The sequence below is a fragment of the Antedon mediterranea genome, chromosome 1, assembly GCF_964355755.1.
Source record: "Antedon mediterranea chromosome 1, ecAntMedi1.1, whole genome shotgun sequence".
In the NCBI taxonomy this organism is placed as follows: Eukaryota; Metazoa; Echinodermata; class Crinoidea; order Comatulida; family Antedonidae; genus Antedon; species Antedon mediterranea.
This window is the reverse complement of record NC_092670.1, coordinates 10,750,125-10,771,664: the sequence shown is the minus strand read 5'-3', so window position 1 is coordinate 10,771,664 and position 21,540 is coordinate 10,750,125. Positions and strand designations below refer to the sequence as shown.

Genomic DNA, 21,540 nt, shown 5'->3' with positions numbered 1-21,540 from the left:
ACACATGAAGCTCAATATCACCAAATTTATTTTTAAAAATGCAATGAATGTATCTTCTATATTCTTAATTTTTGTTCATACATTATTATGTAAATCATATATTACTATCACCGTTTTGATTGGTGCACTGAGTTGTCTATTGAAGTGGTTGGATGATGGAACAGTTCATATTAGTATAAACTAAGAAATTCATTGACACCAAAACTGTACAGAAACACATTTCTAAAACGTCGCAATGCATACTATTTTGATTGTCTTTCTTCTGCCCTTTGTCGTCAGTGTTCTTTCGACCAATTCATTTTATACAGTTATACGAGGCCAGGCTCTTGATGGTTGGAGTTACGAGTTGAAGAATATAAGCCGTGTAAATTGTTTGCTGGAATGTTCCGAGAAATTATATTGCTTGTCGGTCAACTATAACCAGAAATATCGTGTTTGTCAAATCAGTAAAAAAATACTGGAAGAAACATCAGTTGAAAACAACAACATTCAAGCGTCTCATTTGAATCACATTAATCAGGTGAGTGATGTTCTGAGCATCAACTGATTAATTGAGTACTCATGAAATGAACAACTTTAATGTGTTTTAATATGTTTCAACAAAAACAAAAATTAGTTCAATAGATGCATGTACAGGTGTTTCTATTAGGCCTTCAAAAGTTTGTAAATCTGTTACCAGTCAAATTTAGATCCAATTTTTTTTAATTGACTAATTGGTACGATTTAGTTTGATTGTGCTATCTAATGTAATTATAAAATTGAGTTTAAAGTTTACAAATTTTCAGAATTGTTTGTTCAGCTTGTTATTTTATCTCGGGTTCAATACATTAAATTGATAGCGTGTTTTATGTTTATAGATTGACCTGAAACAGCTAACTTTATTTAGTAAATAATTTAGTAAATAAAAATAATGTATTAAGAATCACAGAAAAACTGAATATATTGGCAATAAAATGAATAATGTATTGGTAAAAGTTTTACATTTTTACATACAAGGACCATAATTACGTCTAATCTTGCGTTGATATGCAACTACATAGTGGGCGTGACTTCAAACTGATGGGGCTAACAATTTCATTACATTTCCTTCAAGTAATTTCTTCTTGCAAGATATGATATTGTTGTAGGCCTATTGTTTAATATTACAATGTTTTTATATGATTTCTTATCATTGTACCATTGATAGAAATAAATAAATGTTGAACTACTACTATACTTTATTTCATTTTCCTTTAGGTCCTGGTCAAAAAGCGTAAGTATACAACTTTGCAAACTCCTTTATTAAATAAAAACAGTATTTTTTATATGGATATTCACATCATCATTGATGGGTATATTTTGTTGCTATTAATTCTGCCTAGGAAATTGTTTGTATCAACAAATGTAATGCTTCACTCTGTGAATAGGCCTAATTGTTGCAATCCTACCGCTAAACTTATTTGCTTATTAGAGCTGAACATTTTTTTAGAGACATTTCCTTTTGCACATAATAATTTTCACTTTTTTTTTGACAATTGATCTGCACTAAAGAACTTGAGAAAAAATTGAAACTTTCTATCTATCTATTGGTTCCATATTCACGTTGAATTCCTGCCTGCCTAGGCCGGACTTGCTATCAAAATATTAAAAATAAAACAACAGTTATGATAGTTAAGAGAGCAGCATAAAAGAAATTAGAATCTGTAATTATTGAATAATTTGACTTATGAATAATAATAGTAATAGGAATAACAAAGATTCCTCTTTGTTTCTTTTAAATATCATTTTGCTTTATCATTAAATTATTAATTTATTATAATAAAAGCTAGTTATTTATTCAAAATGTTATAAAATTAATAGTCAAATAATATTTCCAAAAATGTGATTTGTTTAAATTTATTTTATAAAATTATCGATTTTATTATTATTTCAATTTATTCAAAAATAACATTACTATTATTCATTGCTTTTAATTATCAATAAAATCAAATTGATATCTAATCATAAATCAGTATTTCTTATATTTTCATTAATGATAATTAGTAGTTTAATCAAATTTTAGGAGTATTTTAAATAATATATATTCACTGCAGTTGTTAAATGATGTGTTGAATCTTGTTTTGAAATGATTAAAAATGAAATAAAAACTTACAATGAATGTAGGGCTACATATTATATATCTTAATATATTGATTTTGATCAAAGAAATTACTGACATAAGCAACACAAGATGAATGTTGATGTATTTTTCAAGGTCAAGGTGAAAGTAAATTTAAGAAAAACTTTCATTTTTCATGTAGTGGGGCCTGTAGCAAAGCGAATTTTGTTTAATGACAATCCTAGATGACCGGAAATGGTAATCTTGCACGTAAAATCATGATAAATGGCACCACTAGTTGGCCGAAAATGATAATAATAGCACACTTGCAAATAACATTTTGATTGTAGCATACTTTTTTCACAGGTAAACACAAGCGACTAAGGATAGCTTAAATTGCGTTCAATGCTAACGTCAAGGGGTTCTCCCGAACCATAAATTTTCCCCTGGCTAGGACCTGAATAATACTATGAGTATAACATCATTTGGGCTGGACTTTCTTCTACTCAATGTTCATTGTAAAGTTCCCACTGCCGGTACATCAAAGTTCACTGTTTTTCAGTTAAGTTACATACTCTTTTGCAAACTACAGAATCCGTAGAACCAGTTGGTAGGTAAATCCATGTCATAGGATTCCTCACTTGTATATATTAACGATGTGTCAAAAGCGGCCATTGCCCCGTCGTTGATTCCCAATTGTGTCGGTGCGCTACTCGCTTCAACACAGAGAAAATCTGTAGATTTAAAGTATCAGTTTTGTAGATTCTACAAAACTGAGAACATTCACATCTTAGATCAGTGTATAATTGATAATAAATCGCGACCCATATTTTCTCAATTAAGGATTCAAAAACCTAATGAAATAATCAAACTATTCAAAACACATTACAACACACTGTAAAATAAATAAAAAAAGATTGGCATTGATACAACAACATTGCCTTCTATCTATACTTGATAGTAATCCTCATTTGATTATGGATGATCCCAATGAAATATATGACCTTTCAGAGATCTATTCTTGAAGTTGGATCTTTCGCCAACCATTTTGTTTATTGTTAATTTCTCCAAAGAGCCATTTACCAACACTTTGATGACTGGATATTTTTCCACAACTGACATGCTGGAGCATTTAGAAATTAAAATGCGAGCTATTTTAAAGCCATTTAACATGTTTTTTTGCCTAGTAGAGCAGTCATTGGCTATATGGCAGTATTCAAGTAATCAAAATGTTAATATAAACATTCATATCGCAGTATCAGCGCATTTCAACTAAATTCTTATTATAAATATTATAAGTTCATTTACCATTCAAGCCAATTACGTATCTTGAAAATTGTGATACACCATTATGATTCTTGACTTGAAAGCACTGATAGATATTGTTGCTTGAGAGATGTTCAGCTACATTTTGCAGTGATTTCATTCAGTGTACTTCTGTCATAGTTACGTACAATATTTGGTGTTCTGCAGAATCGTTGTAGCTGTTTAAATAACTGTTGTTCTGTATTGTATAAACAGTCTTCTAAAAGAGATTGAAAGAGGTAATTCGGTATGGGACAATAATCATTTATTTTCAATCAATCAATCATAAACATTTTTATTCCAAAATAAAACAAAACATATACAAATACAATACAATGATGGAATGGAATGGGATACAAAATAAGCACTTTGTTGAACAATATCATCACCATATAATATAATAAAAGAGAATATTGGAATATTGAATTATTTTTTTAGTGCTGCCACATTGTCACAAGGAAATGGAATAAACTATGCTTGGAAAAAAACTAGAGACAAATCAATTATGACCTCTGTACACTTCAAATGACATAAGTTACTTCACAAAAAGGGTTTTCCATGGCCGTACAATTGTCAAAATACAGCACAAATTGACTTTTGAAAAAAAAAAAATACTACTAAAATTATTATATAAGTAAGTTTAGAACTTATTATAACTTACTTTGAAATATCTCAGTATAAACCAGCTGGTTAGGACACAATGGAAGACACCCACAATTACAGTATAATAATGCTTATTTTTTAAACATTTAACATGTGATATGTAGGCTTGATTGAAATATATATTTATACTGGCTAACCTCTTCAGTCAAAGACTGGTCTCCCAGAGGGCCCAGTTGGTAATCAGTGGCTGTGATGTACTAATACACCGGGGTAACCCCCTACTCGTCTCGAAAGATGTACTAGGTTCTTTAAAGTGCACACGAGCAAGTTGTGTACACTGGACCTATGGTTTATAGTCCTTATCCAAGAAGCTTCAAGCCTAAAAGAACAACAACAAAGAACAATATAAAATTAAACTTCTATTTTTAATATTTTTACTGGTCAGCCATTTAAAGGTGAGAATGCCTATAGAATATAACAATCAAAGTTACCTAGAAATATGCTATTGCTATTATTAGATTTAATTTCTTTATTGGTCACTTTTTTTTCCAAAGTATCAATTGAAATGTTAATACTTTCATAATTGTAAAAATTAATGAACTTTAAAAATAGTATTTATTATGGCAAATAAACAAGTATGTAAAATGGATTTTATTTTGAAAATTATCAATTGATCAAATATGAGACAAAACAACACTTAACAGCATAACTAAAGTAAAAATAAATAAATACAAGAGTTAGGCACATCTTCTCTCACTTAATTACAAATGTAGGCTACTATGTGATCAGAAACACAGACTGGCGTACAAAGCTACACAAAACATTTTGTACATAAGCTAATAAATATAACGAAGTAAATGCATGAGAGTGTTTCTGTGTTAATTAATGTTGATATTCATAACACTGGGCCATATGGACAAATAGGAACAGAGACACTAGGAGAAAGAGATAGATAACTAGGAATTCATTCACATTAATTAAAATGAAGCTTGATAAAGCAAAAGTGTTTTTAAATCTCATTCACGAACAAATTAGCTAAACAAATTAAAAAGACCCAACAAAGCAAATTCTATCTTGAGTGTTTACAAATAGCAAATTACAAAGTTTTTCAGATCATTCACGAATCAATTAGCTGAAAAAATTATCAACAAATATCCAAATATATACAATATTCAAATATTGTTCAGTATAATGTAATTTGTAACATTGAGATTACATGAGAAATCCTATTATAAACCTTTTAGTTGAAAGGGTGTGGTTTGAAAACATGTGGGTTGTTCTCCAATCAATCTCTAAATAAGAGAGGTGTTCCAATATTGCACTGTGAGATCTGAGACAATCGCTTCATCATTCAGTTGAGGTGTAAAAGACATTGAATTATAGTTGTAAGAATTACATTCTTTCAATTTAAATTGATAGGGAAGTTGATGATGTCTTCAAATTTTAATTAATTTTACAGTTTATGTTTGAGATTGAAGAGCCCCTAAAATTTCACAATTTCTCTAAGCTTGTGCTTTCAATCAATCAATTATTTACACAATATGAGTGTAGGTATCTATTATTATACCAGTGACTCCAGGCTAGTGGCTGTATAGGCTAGTCACTCCGTGGGCTAGGTTGGCGACTCCTTGGCCAGCCACTCTATAGACAAGTAACTTCATTAGCAAGTGACTCTATTAGACATGTGATAGTAACTTGCCTATGGCTAGAAACTTGGCGATTTCTAATACACTGCAAGGTAGATCAGGTGAAAATACAACATAATACTTGTCGTTTGACTGCATACTTTTCTAATCTAGTTAAATGAAAATAACCTGTCAATTGTATTTAGTGAGCTTTCAAGAAATGTAACATAAAATGTACGCCGTGGTTAGGATTCCGGCACCGGAACTCAACTGCCCAGCGTTAGGGAATCCGACACGCTATTGCGCATGCCCAGAGCGAGGTAATCAGCGACTCTATTTTTGTCTACAGACTAAAGCGTGGTTCCCACTATCGACACAAGGACGTAACGCAAGTGAATTGACCAATCACAAGCGATGGCTTATTCGCTTGTGATTGCTAACTGTCTATAACTTCGCTTGTCATTGGTTAAAACACTTGCGTTACGTTCTAGTGGGAACCAAGCTTTACAGCGATCGATCATTTTAATAGCTGCGCCACGGCGAACTAGCCGGCCTACATGCCTACTAATACTAGTAGGCCTACCAGCTAGATGTGACCATTGGGCCTATTTATTTCGTAATTAAAAAAGTCGTTGCTTAATTCATATATAAACTTTATATAATTATGAATTATAATTACATGACTAGTTTAAATTTTTATGATTTTTCAAGTACAAAATAAAAGATTTTATATAACGCACTTATATACTGTACATAACATCATGCAATCGTATACAAGTTGATTTGTTGACAGCAGCCGCCGGGCGGATGTGAAAAAAAAACTGTTCGGAAGAAGTCGGTTTCGCAACGCTACGCTATTCATTTTCGTACATTTCTTGAAATACGCATATCATAATAATTATTTTAACGCGTGGCGTAATTATTAATTCATGTATGGCCTAGGCCAAGTTTCATCCATCGCTCTCTCCCCTGCGCGACGACTAACTAGGCCACAACAAAGATAGTGACACTATCTTTGGCTACACAGTACATCCCTAGTTAACACTCCGACTCTCGGGTAATGTGGTGCGCGGTCTGTGGCACTAGTGCAAGCTATAATTACTTCGCTCTGGGCATGCGCAATAGCGTGTCGGATTCCATAACGGTGGGAAGTTGAGTTCCGGTACCGGAATCCTAACCACGGCGTAAAACGTATTCTAAAGCATTCATGATCTGCTGTATGTTAGCTGTACTGGCTACCTTTCACTCATGTCAGGATGACGTGTGTCTACCAATTCCTCCAAGTAAGTAAAGTATTTAAACGAAAAATGGAGACAAAAAAAATATACAACTCAGGTCTCTGGTCCATTGTAGAGTCGCCGACTTCTACATCAGTACTTTCTATGAATGAATGATTCATTGGTCACAAGAACGTTAGTACAATCACTTGGAAAACATCTCACGACAATGCAAACAAGTTGAAAAAACTTAAATTAAATCCTCTTTTAAAAAAATGAATTTTATGCTAACATTATTAACAACCTTTTTGTTAAAAAATACTTTGAAATAACAGGGCAGGTAGGTACGGTTTCAAACTGACCACTTTTTCACCACAGGCCTTTGACAACCATGGGCTGCACATGGGAGTGTTCCTTTTTCTTGCAACAACCGCACCACTTTATTTCTTGTGGCTACATCACTGAATAAAACCTTCACAATTTATGTTGAAATATTGCGTATTCAAAACAAAATGTGATCGTGTAATGCCAATGCCAACTGTGCAATTTTAGAGTGTTTTATGAGGGACTGTGGTGACATTTTACAACATTATCCTTATGCTGTGAGTGGTGAATATGTGATACGGCAAATTGATGGAGGTCCACGGTTAATTGTATACTGTGACATGAGAAAAGATGGAGGTTGGACGGTAAGTATAGGCCAACCTATTCAAAGATATCAGCAAGTGCAATTCCAAAAGCCTTGGCAGAGCTTACTAAGGGCAGGGAGTACAACTCCCTGCTAAGGGTACGTTCACATGTACGGCACAAGACTGGCGTGGTTCACGCAAGTGGTAAGCTAATCCACGGATTACTGTCCAAGTGTTCGGCGTTCATTATATTAATGTTAAATACACAAGTTTACACATGGTACCTTCATCGTAATATTAGTGGTCAGGTTCTTAATTCATTTATTTCCATTTACTCCAGTTGATGGGCTTGCCATCAATGTTTTAGTAAGTCTTTAGAGTATAGATCATTTCATTATCAGGTTATACAGAGAAGACAAGATGGATCAGTTGATTTCTACCGTAATTGGTTAGAATACAAAGAGGGTTTTGGAAATGTGAACACAGAGTTCTGGCTTGGTAACGAACAAATCAATCGTATAACATCTGACGGAGGTTTTGAGCTCTTAGTAGAGATGAGGGACCACTTAGACAAAATGAAGTTTGCAAGATATTCTCACTTTGGCATTGGTCCTGAGGACTCTAACTATAAGTTGACAATCAGTGGATACACAGGAACTGCAGGTTAGTGCATTCAATACATTTGTAAAAAAATAGGTTTTTTAAAACTACTCGTATCAAAAAAACTGTACATTAAATAAAATTATGTTTTAAAATTACAAATCACAAATTATAACTCTTGCCTCTTGTACAAAAATGAGGTTTTTGGACAATCCAATTCCAGTTTACTTGTTACTTTTAGACTGCTTGCCGGCTTTTGAAAATTCTGTCTTATCTTTTAACATCTGAAGATTTGAAAATAATACTAAAAAGTGGTCCAGAATTAAGAGCGTGGTCCGGATTGCCTCCAAAATTTAATGAAGTGGTCCTTGACCACATATCTCTGTATTTTTAATTTTGCAATAAATTTTATTTCTATTTGCAAATCATGTAAAAAATATCAAATAAAAGAACGGAAATTGAATTTGACCAAAATATTTGGAAATTATTTAGGTTAGAAATAAAAGAAACTGATTTCAAATTAATACTGCAAATAACGTTTTCAGGTACAACATTTTTCGTGAATAACTTTTCGTTTGTTGATATTTTAGTCTTAGGCCTAATTTAGCTTAATATATAGCTATTTTTTGTATTACAAAGGCCAAATAGATTACCGCTTTTCTTGACAAGCCATTATATTATAAAATCCGGTATCATAGCCAAGGCCCATACAGTAGGACTAAAAATAACGGTATATGCAACATACTAAAGCTTAAAGAAATTGGACAAATGTTTAAAGAAAAGCCTCTAAAAACATCTGAAAAGTAGAACAAAACAATTCTAATAATGATATTGACGTGAATCTCATGCAAAATAATTCTACGCCTCTGTGAAATAGCCCCATGTTTTCACCAGTCATGTCATAATTAGACCACAATATTTAAAAGTTTAAACAACAAATACTAATCATTTGATATTTTTTTATTATCCACGTCTCACATAATGTAAAGCCCAAAGGTGAATGCAAAGTACTCTCTAAACACTCTATAACGTAAATTTTTGGATGACCTCCCACTTCAAAATTGGTTCTTACGGGCCTGAAACAAATCTAACATGTTCAAATGCACTCACAGTACAACAACAACTTCTATTCTGTAATGCAACAACTCACAAGGTCAAAGGACATTCAATAGGTATAATTTTAAAATTATTATACTGCATTTACTGCAGTAACTACATTTACTGATTTTAGTTTGTTTTAATGTAGTAGACATTTATGAGGCAGTCAATGCAACAGTATGTTTATGATTAATGTTGTAGTAGGCATTTATGGGGCAGTTAATGTAACAGTATGTGTATGATTAATGTAGTAGGCATTTATGAGGCAGTTAATGCAACAGTATGTGTATGATTAATGTAGTAGGCATTTATGAGGCAGTTAATGCAACAGTATGTGTATGATTAATGTAGTAGGCATTTATGAGGCAGTCAATGCAACAGTATGTGTATGATTAATGTAGTAGGCATTTATGAGGCAGTCAATGCAACAGTATGTGTATGATTAATGTAGTAGGCATTTATGAGGCAGTCAATACAACAGTATGTGTATGATTAATGTAGGCATTTATGAGGCAGTCAATGCAACAGTATGTGTATGATTAATGTAGTAGGCATTTATGAGGCAGTCGAGGCAGCAGTATATGTATGATTAATGTAGTAGGCATTTATGAGGCAGTCGAGGCAACAGTATGTGTATGATTAATATCCAAACAAGCTTGCTAAATTCGGTACATAATTTTTTTTTTTTTTCATTTCATTTATTTCAATATCATTATCGCAGCCTTAGCTGAATTACAAAGACATTTACATTTGTTCAATATTAAAATTTGTATAAAAGTACAAAACCAATGATAAAAAAATATAAAAAAGGAGGCAATTTACACAAGAAATACAATACAGGAACATTCAAAAAGTTTAGCTTAAAATATTAAAATAGAAAAGAAAAAAACACCTAAAAGCATCAATAAGAATCGCAAAGCTGTACTGGGTGATATATACTGATTATTCATTTAGAAGCGAGATAAGGTATGGTATTGCACTTTTTCTATATCTTTCAACTCTGCATTTGGGTTGTTGATACTTTACACGTCTTACTGTAGTTTCATGTTACTTACATTCTTCACTGGAAACCATTTTCCAAAATGAATACTTTTTGAACAATTCAGAGCAAACTTATAGCATAGGTTACGCCTTCTATCAGATAAAGTGTCTAAAGAAAGATCATTGAGTGCTTGGTCATAACATATGTAGTCATTACACAATATTATTCTGCAAGCCCTTTTTTGGACAGATTCTATCATATCACTTTGTTTCTTAGTGAGACTAGAATGCCATACTGGGACAGCATATTCAACACTTGGTCTTATGTAACTCTTAAATACATCTACAAGATCAAATTTCGGAAGATTGAACTTTCTTAATCTACATAATATATGCAGACGTCTGCTGGCTTTGGATACAATTTCTTTAACGTTACGGTCCCAATTGAGGTTAGCTTGTATCCATAAACCTAGTAACTTAGTTTCATTAACGATTTCAATTGTAGCATTACCAATGAAAAGGGGTTCATGTTCATATTGATTTCTTTGAAAGTTAAAATACATAGTTTTACATTTAGTTGGGTTAAGTTTTAGTTTGTTTTCATTAGACCATACATTCAGTAAAGCAACATCATTCTGAATTGAGGAAATTACATCCTTTTTTACTATCTGTCCTATGCACAAATCATCTACATATTTCAAAGTTTTACATGGCGAGTCTTGCATGGCATCATTAATTAGAGCAAGAAAGATCATAGGCCCAAGGAGCGTACCTTGAGGGACGCCACATGTTAGATTAACACTCATTGATAAGGTGGATTTATAGCGTACTTGTTGTCTACAACCAAGTGTTACTAATTTAGAAACTGCTATTGTGTGGTCAACACAATCGAATGCTTTACTAAAGTCAGTTAAAACTAACTGACCAACAGATTTGGGAATGTTACTACCTTCATAGAACACATTTAGTAGATCAACCAAATTATGGGTTGTAGAAAAGTGTTTACGGCAACCATATTGGTTGTTATCAAGATTTTTCTCGATATCTGTTAAGAGCCATTTTTTAATGAAGCCCTCAGCTACCTTAGCTAGGATACATGTAAGTGAGATTGGTCGAAATTTGTCAACCCTAGTACAACCATTTTCTTTGGGAACCGGAGTAACAATAGCATCCTTCCACATAGTTGGGACATGACCCTCACTGAGGGAGGCATTTAAGATATTAGTCATAGGGATGCTTAGTTCGCATGCAAAATCTCTTATTAATCTGTTAGGCACATTATCAGGGCCCGGGGACTTTTTTACTTTAACTTTTCTTAATTGATTGTACATTTCCCATTCTTTTACATTAGGGGGTTTATTAGCAGGTAAATACGTAGGGAGCTTACATAAATCAATACTAGGTCTGCTTTGGGAAGTAGTGATCAGTTTATTCAATAGTATGTAATAAAAGATGCCTGGTAATGTTACGTAAAAACAGAAAAGTACAAGAACGTAAATATAAAGAAACAAGTTAAGAATTGGGGGGTAACAATAAAACAAAGGTGAATAAATGGTTTTAAGTGATTTAAACATCTTATGACAATGCAATTATGTGAGAACAGACTCCTGAAAACGCTATTGTAAAATTATTATGTAAAATCAATCAAGTGGCTTGTACAAATTAAGCAAAGTATGCAGATGTAAGGAAAATAATGGATAAAAGATTCTTAGTCAGTCCAAGTGTTTACAACAACATTCCGATCACTAGTATGGCAATGGAATTTCGAAAAGTTTACCGGAACTATTTCAATGGAATTTCGAAAAGTTTACCGGAATGCCAGTTGAAGTTCGCCATTTTCCAGCCGTAAAACGAAGCTTGGTACCTTTATTGTACATCTCTTTTACTTGTGATCTCCATTTCTTTTTTTCCAGTAGATCGGCAGCAGTAAGATCATCTATGATATAAAATTTCTGGCTATCTAGCGCAGAACTTCGTTGTTTCATAACTTCAATCTTAGAAGCGTATGAGAGAAAACGGGCAATGATATGCCTTGGCTTACCGTTCATACTTTTACCATCTCGGTGGGCCCGTTCGATTGTTGGCCTGGGATCGAGTGTGAAAAAATCGGAAAGAATTTTCTCAAAGATTAACTTACAGTTGGTGAAAATCTGAAACGGTTTGTGGATATTTTTTGCCTGTATAATAAAAAGTTTGAGATATTTGACTATCAGATTTAGGAACTGAAACCATTGACACTACTTCTAGTCCTATAAAGGTGGTTAGATGAAACTCTTTTAAACTTTTCAGTCAAATAAGGTACAGATTTTCCATAAAAAATCTTATGAACATGATTTAGTTTGAGTTGGCAAATTCTATCCTCTAAAAATAATTGACCGATTTGGTTCAGTTCGTCTTTACCAATATGTGCTCGATTATTTATATATTTATTTTATAGACCTAGCAACTTTATTTTGACTGTTTTGAAGTCTTTGTTTAAGTTTTTTAGAAACAGCTGGAAACCAGGAGCAACATGCATAATCAAAGTGACAGGTAATGAGTGCAGAGCATAGAATGTTGCGAGAAAAGAAATTTAGACATGCAGAATGTCTATACAAAAATTTAAGTCCTGAATTATTCTTACCAAGAACTTTTTGAACCATAGATTCTCCAGACAGGTCTTCATCAAGCAAACAACCAAGATATGAGATCATATTCTTCTTACATATCAACTTAGTTTTAAAAATAACAGCAAAATCAAGAACATTCTTAAGTTTTCTTTTAGTACCAAAAAATATTGACTCAGTTTTATCAAGATGTAATGATAGTTTGTTGTTTACAGTATAAGCCAGTTGTTACATGATGCCAGATTTGGACTTCAATATTGTATCTTCAGCATATAACATAAAAAAGAGGTCCTAAAATGCTACCTTGGGGAACTCCGCTAGATATAGTACATGGTTGGGACTGAACGCCATTTACTGATGTCATTTGTTTGCAATCTTTCTTCTTTATCAATGCCCATATGAACCAGTTTTTGCAATAATATCTGATGGTTGACTGTATCAAAGGCCTTTTGTATGTCAAGGACCATCAAACCTGTAAAGTTACCTTTAGATATTTCAGATCTTTTGTGATCGTTTAAATTAATTTTTTTAAATATTGATTTTTTTGTATTACAAAGGTCAAATAGATGACCGCTTTTCTTGACAAGGCACCATATTATAAACATCCGGGATCATAGCCAAGGCCCATACAGTAGGACTAAAAATAACGGTATACGCAACATACTAAAGCTAAAGAAATTGGACAAACATTAAAAGAAAAGCTTCTAAAAACATCTGAAAATGGAACAAAACAATTCTAATAATGATATTGAAGTGAATCTCATGCAAAAAAAACTTCTACGCCTTTGTGACATATAGCCCCATGTTTTCACCAGTCATGTCATAATTAGACCACAATATTTAAAAGTTTAAACAACAAATAATAATCATTTGATACTTTTTGATTATCAATTGATGTCGCTTCTCAAATATAATGTAAAGCCCAAAGGTGATCATCTTGAATGTAAACTGTCTATAAAGTACATTTTTGGATGGACCTCCCACTTCGCAATTCCTTCTTACAGGCCTGAAACGAATCTATTAAAATGTTCACATACCCACAGTACAACAACTTATCTTATCAATAGATCATGTTAAAATTATTATACTGCATTTACTGCAGTAACTACATTTACTGATTTTTGTTTTAATGTAGTAGACATTTATGAGGCAGTCAATGCAACAGTATGTGTATGATTAATGTAGTAGGCATTTATGAGGCAGTCAATGCAACAGTATGTGTATGATTAATGTAGTAGGCATTTATGAGGCAGTCAATGCAACAGTATATGTATGATTAATATCCAAACAAGCTTGCTAAATAATTGCACAAACAGGTTAGATATAACAAAATATAATTACTGCCAGTAACTACAGAATTATAGAATTCTCTACCCAAAATAATTTTTGTTGTAAAAATCCTCCTTGTACCTTACAATAACATAGCCCACTCGCACATTAAAGTTATTTTTTAGACAGTGGTCCCTCAAAAAGGAGCCAGTTATAACAACTAAGGACCACTCTGATTTAAAAGTACACAAAATAAAGTTAAAGAAATTGAAATTAAAAATCATAGTGTGAATCTAGTACAGTTTCATATAACTTGTGTTTTCTTCTTTCTTCTTCATTATTAAATGCATTGCTTTTAAAGTAAAATTAACTATGACAAAACAAAATATATAAAATATTAAAATAAAGCAACTATGATATAAGAATAGTTAATAAAAAATATATATACAGTACATATAAAAAAAACTATTTATATAATTGTGCTATGATTTAATTTATGGCATACAATTTACAGATAAATGAAATCAATTATAAAATATATTACGAATTTTAGGGTATACTGTATATTATTATTTTCCCTTTTTGTATATCAAATATCTTTTATTTTATAACACAAAGAAAAACAAATATTTTAAAATGAATGTTAATTTAAGATTTTATGAAGTAAACTAAAGATGATCTAATATTATCTTGTTTGTTTAGGTGATTCTTTGGAATACAGCAATGGTCACCAATTTACAACGTATGATAGAGACAATGATAAGAATAGACATAGTAACTGTGCTGAGCTATACAAAGGTGCTTGGTGGCACAATGCCTGTAATCATTCAAACCTGAATGGCCTTTACCTTACACCAGGTACAAATGATGTGACAAGCACCAGCTGGTATCATTTCCATAGTAATTACAACAGTCTCAAGAAGACAGTGATGATGGTTAAAAGAGCACCATAAGAGAATGTTCATGTTTCAGACCTGAACAGGCTTTACCTTACACCAGGTACAGCTGATTACACTGGCATCAACTTGTATACTTTTGATAGAGGCCTTAGACAAATGTGGTTGGTGGTACAAAAGCTGTCATGATTCAGACCTGAACAGGCTTTACCTTACACCAGGTACACATGATTCTAAAGGCATCAACTGGAATGCTTTTGAAGGGATGATGGTTAAAAGAGCACCATAACAAATCAGAATCTGTAATTATTGAATAATTTAGATTCTTCTTTGTTTCTTTTAAATATCATTTTGCCTTATCATTAAATAATTATTTTAATATAATAATCCAAATGTTATAACATTAATAACCAATATATTGTCAATGTCATATCAACTGTGATTTGTTTAAAATTTATTATATGGAATTTTTTATTTTGAATTTTAAAGTATATAATATAGTAACAATGAATTTGTTGTTATTAATCATTTTTAAATATTATACCAAATAATATAATGTAAAAAAATTATTAATTTTATTAAGAATTTAATTAATATTTTAAAACTATGCTAATAAATGCATAATAGTAACATTATTATTATTGTTGTTTTTAATTAATAAAATCAAATTGATATCTAATCATAAATCTTAATCTAATTTTAGGAGTATTTTCAATGGATATTTGCAATAGTTTTTAAATTGAATCTTGTTTTGAAATGATTAAAAATTAAATAAAAACTTACAATAAATGTAGGCCTACATATTATATATCTTATTATATTGGTTTTGATCTAAGAAATTAGTGACATAAGGAAACACAAGATGAATGCTAATGTATTTTCCAAGGTAAAGGTAAAAGTATATAAATATTAAAAAGCAAATAAACAACTACAAAATTCAACTTTGAATGTATTAGCGTCAAAAATCACTTTCAGAAAAAACAAAAATTTGATCAATTCTTTTTGTATGAATTTAACTTATGAATCTGCTTGTACTTTGATGTTTGTATGTTAGTTATACACATTGTTGTTACTGTACACATATGGGGTATCAAAATTACCATAATGGTACAGGAAGGTTCTAAACTGTATTGAACATCATCCGCCATCTTGAATACAAGTTATGGGTCAAAATTCCCAACCTTTTTTCCACTTTTTGTATTTTTCTGTTCGTTATACAAATTTCTGTTTCTGCACGTAACCATACATGGCTATCAAAATGACTGCAATTGTCTGTGAAGGTTTTAAACTACATTAAAAAAATTCCCAAAGTCAGAAGGGGGAGGGGGGAGTTGCGGTAAAAGGAATGGTGGGGTTTTAACCCTGATTTTAACAAAGTATTAATTCACAAATGTTCTACTGTATTTAGTGGTGTAATATTTATATGCTTATAAAACATGAACATAATGTTTCGTTACTGAGTGAATAAAGAGTATATGTAAAAATTGTTTCTCTTTGTACCCATCCTTCAAGTATTAAATCGCAAATGTTCTACTGTATTTAATGATATAATTTTTATAGGCCTATAAAACATGAACAAATATTTCGTTACTGAGTGTAAAGAATTTATTTTAAAAATGTTCCTCTTTGTACCCATCGTTCAACCATAATGTTACATACAAAACACAAATTGGGTTTGTTTAAATGAGTCCAAATCAAACATTTGGACTCATTTTGTGACAGGTTTCTATTTCGGGAGTAATTCCCATGGTATTAATTTTAGTTGACTACATAAATCATCATTTATTCGTTTCTGTAAACGACAATGTATTATAGGTGGTACGTACATTTGAAATCGCCAGTTTTGTGGGTAATTTTACCCGCAACCTATGTTCGTATGACGGCCGCACGTCAATCCATAATCAATAATCCATTCAACTTTTTTTACATGATATCGTCATGATTCTAAAAAAAAGAAAAAAGGAAGGAAATAAATGTTTATTAGAATGAAATAAAATTGTTCAAAACAAAAACATCTTCATTTTATTCACAACAAAATCCGCCATCTTTTAAATCTAAAATGTACTGTTTGTTTTTACCTAACGAAACTTCTTGCATTATTAGGATACTATTTGAATACATGACATTGTAATTTTACCTTGCACAATCAACAAATGCAACATTATTTTGGAAATCATTAATAGAGATGCTATTGAAATAGATACGAATTCATGTATAAAATGATTTTGCTGCCTATCGGTATGACGTCATCATATATGGTTGAGCTGAATTTAAAAAGAGGGATTTTCATCTTTATCGTTATAATTCATCACATTCTAAAGAGCGCACATCTCGCTTCTATGTTCCCGAATTTCTTCGATCTCCAGATAATTATCTTCCAAAATTGTTATATTCATGTTTAATTTTGATGACATCATTAAAAAAATTTGAATTTAACTGCGTTCCTAATTTCACCTATGCTACAATGTAGTAGTATTGTTTATACTATATGACACAGACTAGACACAATTCAACACGTTTAATATATTTATTAATGGTCAAGGGATGGTATAATCAATTTTCTCTGCGTTCATATTTTTAACGTGCACGTTATGTTTGCGCGGAAGTTCAAATCTAGTCAGCATTGAGCCTAAAGCATGGTTCCAACTAAGACGCAACGCAATGACGTAAGCGCAAACACAACGTGAGTTGACCAATGACAAGCGACAGTTCGAATAATCCGTTGCGCTAACGTCCTAATAGGATTTGCGCCCTAATGATTTACCCTCCAATCTTGAAAAGTGTGATACCATTATGATTCTTGACTTGAAAGACATTTTAAATATTGTTGCTTGAAAATCGTTGTAGCTGTTTTTGTTCTGTAAACAATCATCAAAAGAGATTGAAAGAGTAATGTATTTGTTACACATCTTCATCATATATATTATAAATATGCAGTCTGTATTAGAAATATACATATGAAACTTCTTGGAAATCACATTATGTTATTAAGTTATCTCATGTCTTATGATCTAAAAGAGATTTTAAAGAGTCGAATATTGAATATTGAACAACTTATTGATTGCAGTGGTGAAATATTATTGTCAAATGGAGATAAATACAAACTACGCAAATGTATAATGCAACGCAAGCAATGGATTATTCGAACTATCTCTTGTTAATTGGTCAACTGCTTGTATTGCGCTTACGTTCTTGCGTTGCATTCCATTACTTAACGCTAACTTGAGTTGAACCTGTCGCTTAGGTTATTCACACAAACACAAACGTGCACACACGTTAACATGATTGTTGTTGTTGCTGTTGTTTTAACTTAACTAAGTGACAAGCTCAAATCTAGTTTACCTCCGCCAAGGAGGTATATGTAATCCGTCGCGTGTGTTTGTTTGTTAGCAGGATTACTCAAAAAGTAATTACCAGATATTTACCAAAATAAATATACAGATAGATATGTGGTCAAGGACCATTCCATTACATTTTGTGATCATTTGGGACCATGGTCCCAATTCTGGACCACTTTTTAATATACTTTTCAGACTTTTCAAACACTGCTAGTGTTAAAAGATAGGACAGAATTTTTCAAAAGCCGGCGAGCAGTCTTAAAGTAACAAGTAAACTGAAATTGCATTTTCGTGAGAACTACTTCATTTTTGTACAAGAGGCAAGAATTATAATTTGTGATTTATAATCTTTTGATTTAATGTGCACCTTTTTTGATGCGATTAGTTTAAAAAACCTATTTCTTTTCAAATTCACTCGTGTGATTTTCGCGTTGCTGCTCTATTGTTATATCCCTTTCACACCAAAAGCAAAACTCCGGAGAGACTCCGGAGTTGACGCCTCGGTGTGAAAGGTAAAATCAAGCAACTCCGGAGTTTAAAACTGCGGGTTTGAACAGCTGATCAATCTCCGGAGAGCTAACTGCGGGGACACCCCGGTGTTTTGGTGTGAAAGGTATCAACATCAAACTCCAGAGTTTTTAGGTCATCCTCACACGATCACTCATTGTATTAGTATTATTTCAAAATACTTTAAATATTTGTAAAAAATATATAGCGGGTCTAGAAAATAATAAGTAGTAACAGTAAAACATTATATGACTTCTGAGACTTTTGAAAATAATTATTAAATTAAAAATATTGTCAATTAAAATGATTCTAATGATCGTCGCTATATAAACAAATAAATAGAGGGCGATATTTACAATTTTATTTTATTAACCCCGGTGTTGCTAGGTTGGTGTGAACGGGTATATCCGGAGTTTCTCGACGTTTTGAACGGTCATAAACCCCGGGTTGTTTCCGGAAATCACTCCGGAGTTTTGGTGTAAAAGGGGAATATGTTAACTGAAGCTATTGTTAATTGAAAGGCTTGTTACATAACCATTACACCAAACTCGCATACACATGCTTGTGAAATTAGCCTCAATCACAAACAGCATTAAGACAGACACAAATATATCCCCGGAGAAATCTTATGTAGGAGAATTTTACAGTAGGCGGAGATACGTATGCACTCTCGAAGTGGCTTTCTAGTTTTATAAGATTTTCCCTTCAATTTTGAAAATAATGATTCTTTTCTTGAAAGTATTGTTGCTTGAGAATCGTAAGCTGTTTTGTATAAACAGTCATAAAAAGATATTGAAAGTAGTAATTAAATATAGGACAATAATAATTTATTTGTTAATTTTATTAAACATCTTCATCATATATATTATATATGCAATCTGTAATAGAAATATACATATATATGAAATTTCATAGAAAGAAAAAAAGAAGATTCAAAGAATCGAGGTGATTCAATATTGGAATATTGAACAACTTATTGATTAAAGTGGTGACATTGATTAAATTCTGTATTGACTGCAGACTTGTTTAGTATCCAGGTTATTGAAATTAATAATAGTAAGTTAAGAAATCAGCACAAAGACGATTTCAACTTACTTTGAAATATTTCAGGATAAACCAGCTGGTTAGGAGGAAAACACAATTATTGAAAGGGCATTAGTTACGCTGCGTCGGTTGCGTCGCTAGTGGGAACCACGCTTTCATTTCATTTCATTTATTCCACATTTATTTAGTCATCAATTACAGTACATCATAATTACAGTACAACTGAAAACAGGGATCCTGCATAAAAAAGCTGTAGCTTCGTTTTTTTGTAGGACCCCTTTACATAAGAACAAGTATATAGAACTTAAATAAACAAAGGTGTTGTTAATCAACATATAGTGATAAAAAGTATTTTTTGAGCTGTTTTTTTATACATTTATTTTGTTTCTTTAAGATAACCGGTTTATTACCACCATTACAAGTGAATTCTTTCCACAATTTTGGTCCATATATGTGTATAAACTGTTGACTGCAAGTTAGTCTTGTGAAGGGAATTTCGAATTCAGTTTCTGTTCTGAGGTTATGAGTAGGCCTAATACTGTCAGAGTAATTAAAAATATTTAAAATGTGATGTGGTAATTCATTGAATTTTACGTTTGCCATAAATCCTATGACGTTTACTTTGTAAATATCATAAACGTTTAATATTTTAGTTTCTTAAACAGTGGCTCTGAGGTTTGTCTGAATTTAGAGAAGGTAATGCATTTTACAGCTCTCTTTTGGAGTTTTAGTATTACTTCTAACGTGCTCTTGTATGTATTTCCCCATATTAAGTTACCATACTGAAGGTGAGGTAATACTAAGGTGTTATAAAGACTAATACGGACTTTATGAGGAAAGAATTCTCTTACTTTTAAAAGTATATTGCCCTAGACATTTTTTTCCTAATAAGCTGTATGTGATGTTTCCAGTTAAGATTTTCGATTAAAATTACACCTAGAAATGTCACATTTCCTTTTCTATGTAATAACACATTATTCATTTTTATTTTAAACTGGTTTTTGTCAAAATACTTTTGGTTAGTTCTAAAAACAACGTAATTAGTTTTGCTGACATTCAGTAACAGCTTATTTGCTTTAAGCCATACGTTTATTTTTTCTAGTTCAATATTCATAGTATGGTTTAACATTGTAGGGTCATCTCCCCTTGTTATACAAGTTGTGTCGTCAGCAAAACTAATTATATCTATTTTACTACTTGCTCGACTTATATCATTGATGTAAATTAAAAACAAAAGTGGTCCTAAAACAGAACCCTGTGGCACCCCTATATTGGTGTCTTTTAAACATGATGATCTACCATTGGCATAAACATATTGTTTGCGGCCACTTAAATAGTTTCTAAACCACATTAAAACGATGCCTCTTATACCATAATGCGCCAATTTGCTCAACAGAATACTGTAATCGATAATGTCAAACGCTTTTGACAAATCCATAAAGGTAGTAAGTGCCTATTCCCTTTTTTCAAATGCATTTAATATTCTATGGACCAAGTCGAAGAACAATGAAGGTATGACAATCAATGTCTTACACTTAAAAACAAAGTTCGAAGAAGTTTAAATAGATTCCGACACGATCGTACACAAACATTGCTTAATGCATACCTGGAAATAAAAAAAGAATATAAAACATTAATAAGAAATAAGAAATACAGCTATATTAAAAGATCACGTACAGAATTGATTAGATCATTAGGAGAAAAAAACTCAAAATCATTCTGGATTAAACTAAAACAAACAAAAC

The 21,540-nt window shown here is 31.8% G+C and overlaps 1 protein-coding gene across 1 annotated transcript; it reads left to right on the top strand.

The window, feature by feature from the left end:
- Positions 1–7,387: 7,387 nt before the first annotated feature.
- LOC140041340 (fibrinogen-like protein A) lies at positions 7,388–8,344 on the top strand. The gene is made up of 3 exons (XM_072087630.1): positions 7,388–7,516; positions 7,858–8,119; positions 8,298–8,344. Exons 1-3 carry the CDS (start codon positions 7,388–7,390, stop codon positions 8,342–8,344), a joined length of 438 nt encoding a protein of 145 aa, XP_071943731.1.
- Positions 8,345–21,540: the final 13,196 nt, after the last annotated feature.

Coding starts and splice junctions, on each gene's coding strand:
- LOC140041340 (XM_072087630.1), top strand. CDS start 7,388: ATGAGGGACTGTGGTGACATTTTACAACATTATCCTTATGCTGTGAGT. Junction 7,517..7,857: donor GAAAAGATGGAGGTTGGACG/GTAAGTATAGGC, acceptor TTTCATTATCAG/GTTATACAGAGAAGACAAGA. Junction 8,120..8,297: donor TGGATACACAGGAACTGCAG/GTTAGTGCATTC, acceptor TGTTACTTTTAG/ACTGCTTGCCGGCTTTTGAA.